The sequence below is a fragment of the Quercus robur genome, chromosome 9 (genome assembly GCF_932294415.1).
Source record: "Quercus robur chromosome 9, dhQueRobu3.1, whole genome shotgun sequence".
Classification (NCBI taxonomy): Eukaryota; Viridiplantae; Streptophyta; class Magnoliopsida; order Fagales; family Fagaceae; genus Quercus; species Quercus robur.
The window spans coordinates 53,290,050-53,296,049 of NC_065542.1; the positions used below are offsets into that span (position 1 = coordinate 53,290,050).

The window sequence follows — 6,000 nt, forward strand, 5'->3', positions numbered from 1 at the left end:
TCCGCTTGTGGACATCACTCTTAATCCCTAGTAGAAAATAAAAAGAAACTACAGGTAGGAAAATATTACTAGGCTTATGACTAAAACAGAACAAGATGTCATATTGTGTAACAAGAATTCAATCAGGTTTAGTCAAACAACCTGCCCCTCCAACATAGGATACAGTTAATTAAGTAAACACAAAACATCACATACCCAAGGAACAAGCTAGAGCCATGCCGACCATGCCTCCTCCAACAATAGCAATATCATAATGCTGAATGTTATTAGAGAGATCATGTGTCTCCTTGTGCTCCTAATTTTTCAAGCAAATTAATTAAAATCAATGTCAGACTTGATATATTTAGAACTCTTTAAGAAGCAATAATTATATTGCAGAAATGAAAACAATGAAACAGTAAAAGTGTCCAAAAAAAAATTCACACAAGCATAGATAGAAAACAAGCTATAGATTTGAACTTTCAATCCCTGTTGGGTGGCTATGGACAAATGGATGGAAGAAAATCAACCACAAAGAGAGGGTTTGGGGGGGGGGGGGGGGGGGATTGTCAGATCCAAATCTAGGCAAGATTGAGGTCAATAGTCAACAACAATAGTTCAAGGTACATATGGAGTAGTCTTTGGTGAAGTATCCAGTCAAGTTAGGGGAGATTTGCATCCTATATTCGATGTGGGGGTGGCAATGGTATAAAAGTGAGGTTCTGGCATGACATTTGGTGCGGGGCTCAATTTTTAAAAGATTTTTTCCTGGAATTGTTCTCAATTGTGTTAAACAAGGATGCTTCAGTTCACTCTTGTTTGGTGGTGAATGAAGAGAAGGGGGGGGGGGGGTGTGCGGCATGATCTTTTTTAAATTCATTACAAACAAACTTTCAATGATTGAGAATTAGGATGTGTGGATTTATTGTTTGATAATTTGTATGCTGATACCCCAATAGAAGAAGGTCAATATGTTTGAGTTGAAGGATTTTTTCCTTTTTCTTTTTTGATAATCTATTAGTTGGGGGAGACAGGGGGATTGAACCCTTGATGTCTCCACTGGAAACACAAGCACAATAGCAATTCTTGGGTTCCACTGGAGTGAGTTAACATGAAATAAATTGTTGACTTCATAGTTCTCACACACACATAAATATATATGGAGAGATTAATATTACAGGGCTAGGTTGGCCACAATTAGAACCAGATACTCTTGTAGCTGCATCAGTGCAGAAAGGCTTGTTCCGAACTTTTAACCTAGAGACATTCACATAGAGCTTTCTTGCAATTACCCTGTGCAAGCAGATAATATGTTAGGGGCTATAACCAAAGGGTATCTGTAACATAAGCAATCATGAAAGCATACAAGATAACATTGAAAACGCAAACCATTAACAATATCCACCACACCCACATATAAAATCCATGACGCAAACTCCCGAAAGTTTTCAATGATATGTTGAAAGAACTATATTTTTGAAACATCCAATGAGGAGAGACTCTTTGTCAAGTTAGAATTTGCGTAAAGGTTCCATTAATTACATAATACACACTCATTACCATTAAGGGTCGGCTATGGATCCTCTAACATCAATCAAACCAACATTTCAAATCCAACTCTTACATATTAGGGTTCCAAATATTACTCAATGCTCTTGGAGCATATTAAGTTAAAAGAAAAATTCTATAAGATTGCTATATGACCAGCTATGCTGTATGGTACCTAATGTTGGGTTGCTAAGAAGAAACAAATTCATAAAATAGGTGTAGCTGATATGAGAATATCAAGATAAGGGTAGCTCTTGTTGATGAAAAGATGAGGGAGAATCGCTTGAGACGGTTTGGTCATGTACAAAGAACACATGGTAAAAAAAAGTAAGCTGGTACAAATTAAGGGAACAAAAAAAATTTAGAAGAACCAAAATAATATTAGCAGAAGTAAAAAAAAAATGAGTTATCAATTAAGGAATGGATAGAGTATATAACTTCAGATAAAGTAGAATGGACAAAAAGATGGCCAAACAACCCTAACTAACTAATTTGTTGAAAGGGGACCCCAAAATTTGGGATAAAGGCTTCTTGTTGTTTTTGTTGTCTTAAATCATATTGTTTCTCTCACATAAAATCTAGGATGCACGGACAAGGACACGAGTAAAAGTACGAGTACAAGTACGATACAGCAACACAAGTAAGTTTTTAAAAATTATAACATGCGTTACGACACTAAGTACGACACAGATACAACACAGGCACAGTACCCCAAATGAAGTGTCTGTGCATCCTAGCAAAAAATGGCAGTTCCTACCATGCTTTTTTTCCTATAGCAATAGTCATAGCAGCACACAAAGTTTCATATCACATATTACAGAGATGCCCCAAATTTTTTTTTTTTTTAATTGGAGCTAAGAAAACGCAAAAATAGTTTCCATGGAAAGGTCGCTTCAGGAATTGTAACCTTTGTTAGTCTAAATCAGAATATGAAGCAATGCAATTCAGTTTCAGTTAAAACAGAAGAGAATGATTTTGTGAAAATTAAATAATAAAAAAAGAGAAGTTTTTATGTCCATAACATTTTTACAACAAATCATTATGGTTAGTTGTTATTGATTCTAATTTGAACGTACTGCTGAAATTAATTTTCTACACCCACCAATAATAACCCGTAACAACCTTCATAACACCCACTACTACATAAGATTGGTTGTGAAAATATTGTGAATATAGCATTTCTCATTAAAAAAAAAAATTTGATTAATGGGAAATGTGTACCCAAAAGGTGTGCTGCACCATTTCGGTTTCGGTGCGGTTAATTCGGTTATTTCACTATTTTCTCAGGAACTAAACACAATGCAATTAACATCCCAAAACCACATCATAATCATTGAAAAACCCAAATATTCCTATAAAAAAAAAAAAAAAAAACAAAACAAAAGAAAACAATTCAACTACAAAGAAAATCTCAATCTTTCCGTCAAAAATGTCCCATTTCAAATCACAAAAGACCCAAATGAAAAAACTAAACGAAACCCATAAAAGATAAAACAAAAATCATTGAAAATAAAAAATACATAACAAACCTGGTACAAAACATTGTAAGGTGGATCCAAAGTCCAAAACCTTCACTGGAAACTCCTGAGAATGTCGTGACAAAGAGAGAGGAGAGGGTAAAACTTCAAGAACGGTGGCATCAAGCAGTAGCGTACGAGGGCAGCAAGCAGCAGAAGGAAAAAGCTGAGGGGAGAGAGAGAGAGAGAGAGAGAGAGGGAGATTTGCTGGGAGTTTGGGACTGGGAGAGGGAGATGACGAGAGAGAGGGGGCTGTGCGTAAATAAATCTAGGTTTTTAAAATTGAAAAAACGACGTTGTTTGAGTTTTTTTGTTTTTTATTTAAATCTAATTTTTGGAACTGATATTAAAATCAATATTAAATTCAAAATGACGTCGTTTTGGTGTATATATAAATGGGCAAGATTTAGGTACAGTACTTAGGTGCCGTTTTTTAGATTCTTTTTTTAAATTCGACCACCTGGATTTTTTCTCAATGAATGAAAATGTATTTTTTAGTTAAGTAGCTATATGACTGAATCTTAAAAGTGGAACCTAAAGAACAACACCTTTGATACTGTACCTAAATTTTATCCTTAATAAATAATAATAATAATAAATTCTAACATTTTCTTAACTCACACAGTGCTGTTTTCATCTTTTTCTATGTTGCTTCTCTAACTTGCCTTCTCTCAGTTCTCTTCTCTCAACTAAAGCATAAAACTATATACACATGTTAAATTATTGTGTATATATATACTGATGTGGTGTGATTTCTCGTTGGAGTGCAAAATAACCACCACTCGCCACACTGGCCATCTTAGGTGTGCCTAGATTGCCCCAAACCACCGTACTAGACACCTACGGTGCTCTGCAACGATCAGATCGATTCAGTGTTGGCCGATTTCATCAATAACAGTTAGATCCTGAATAGTTAATGTGAGAATGTTAAGATAAGGGTAGCTCTTGTTGAGGAAAAGATGAGGGAGAGTTGCTTGAGATGGTTTGGTCATATACAGAGGACGCACAAGTAAAAAAGAGTAAGTTGGTACAAGTTAAGGGAACGAAAAAAATTTAGAAGAAGACCCAAAAATAATATTAGTAGAAATAATAAAAAATGAGTTATCAATTAAGGAATAGATATAGTATATGACTTCCGAAAGAGTAGAATGGACATAAAGATGGCCAAACAACCCTAACTAACTAATATATTGAAAGGGGACCCCAAAATTTGGGATTAAGGCTTGTTGTTTTTGTTGTTTGAAGCATATTGTTTCTCACACATAAAATGGCGGTTCCTACCATGCTTATTTTCCTATAGCAATAGTCACAATTCTTGAAAAAAAATTCATAGCAACACACAAAGTTTCATACCATATATTACAGAAATGCTCCCTAATTTTTTTTTTAAATTTTTATTGGAGCTAAGAAAACACAAAAATAATTTCCATGGAAGGGTCGCTTGAGGAATTGTAACCTATGTTAGTCTAAATCAGAATATGAAGCAAAGCAATTCAGTTTCAGTTAAAGCATAAGAGAATGATTTTGTGAAAATTAAATAATAATAAAAATATTTGATTAATGGGAAATGCGTACCCATTCATTGTAGGACTAAAATGACTGGTTGTTGTGTGAGAGAGAGAGAGAGAGAGAGTCAGGACTCAAAAGAGAGAGAAAAGTAGAGAACATCTGCCTCCTTTTCCTTAAACATTCGGTGAGTCCACTCAACACTCAAAACTCAAGTCACGCATCTAAATCAGAATATGAAGCAAAGCAATTTAGTTTCAATTAAAACAGAAGAGAATGATTTTGTGAAAATTGAATAATAAAAATATGTTTGAATAATGGGAAATGCGTACCCATTCATTGTTGGACTGAAATGGTTGGTTGCTGTGTGAGAGAAAGAGAGTAAGGGTTCAAAAATCAAAAGTCTTGGACCGAGTTGAAGTCCAACCTTGGCAGGAGAGGCTGCACGTTGAAGGCAAGATAGGTGGTTCTAAAAGAGAGAAAAGTAGAGAACACCTGCCTCCTTTTCCTTGAACCTTTGATGAGTCTACTCAACACTCAAAAACTCAAGTCACGCGTCTAAATCAAAATATGAAGCAAAGCAATTCAGTTTCAGTTAAAACAAAAGAGAATGATTTTATGAAAATTAAATAATAATAAAACGTTTGATTAATGGGAAATGCGTACCCGTTCATTGTTGGACTGAAATGGTTGGTTGTTGTGTGAGAGAGAAAGAGAGAGGGTCAGGGCTCAAAAGTTATAAGTCTTGGACTGAGTTGAAGCCAACCTTGGCAGGGGCAGCTGCACATTGAAGGCAAGGCAAGAGGTTCTAAAAGAGAGAGCAAAATAGAGAACACCAGTCTCCTTTTCCTTGAACCTTCGGTGAGTCAACTCAACACTCAAAACTCAAGTCACACGCCTAATTTGACGCATATGATATACTAGCAATTGCAAGGCTCTTGGTATTGGTGTTACTGTGCAATTTATGGAGGTAGACTTGTTAATATAGGAATTTAAGATTACTTATAACTCCAAAAACAAGTGAAATCATTATGGAGGCCAGGCATGTGTGAATATTGTCTGAAAAACCACTATTTTATGTGAAATTCATCATTATATATGGCATGATTTTGAGTAAGGTTTAAATTTGGAGACTACTTCCTCGAAATAGTTCATTAATCAATTTGGAGGTTTTGATTCCCTCGAAGCAAGTAGCAAAGAATTGGGTCCATAACATATCTAAAGCATGCACTTGCTTTGACATTAGTTTGCCTTTACATCTTTCTATTTTTCATTTTCAGAATTACTTTCTTGAAGTTGTTTCTAAATTCCAATACATTCAATAAGGTGAGTTTAATTATTTCATGAAAACTGCTAAAATTACTACAAATTTTATGATAAAAACCTTCTAAACTAATTTTGATAGCTTTTTTTCATTTTCCATAAAAGTGTTGCCAAAACTTTCTTAAAA

General features: G+C 34.8%; 1 protein-coding gene across 4 annotated transcripts in view; it reads right to left on the reverse strand.

The window, feature by feature from the left end:
* LOC126699076 (uncharacterized) overlaps positions 1–5,362 on the reverse strand; it is a 108,007-nt gene extending 102,645 nt beyond the window's left edge. The window contains exons 1-5 of one of the 4 annotated variants that reach the window (XM_050396632.1): positions 5,217–5,362; positions 4,883–5,108; positions 4,620–4,774; positions 1,158–1,272; positions 196–295 (exon numbers count right to left, since the gene is read on the reverse strand). In XM_050396632.1, coding sequence (XP_050252589.1) covers positions 196–295; positions 1,158–1,272; positions 4,620–4,627 — 223 coding nt within the window. In that variant the 5' untranslated portion in view covers positions 4,628–4,774; positions 4,883–5,108; positions 5,217–5,362. Of the gene's footprint in view, positions 1–195; positions 296–1,157; positions 1,273–3,056; positions 3,304–4,619; positions 4,775–4,882; positions 5,109–5,216 lie in introns of those variants that run through there. The other 3 variants (XM_050396633.1, XM_050396631.1, XM_050396630.1) reach the window with 3 other exon arrangements.
* Positions 5,363–6,000: the final 638 nt, after the last annotated feature.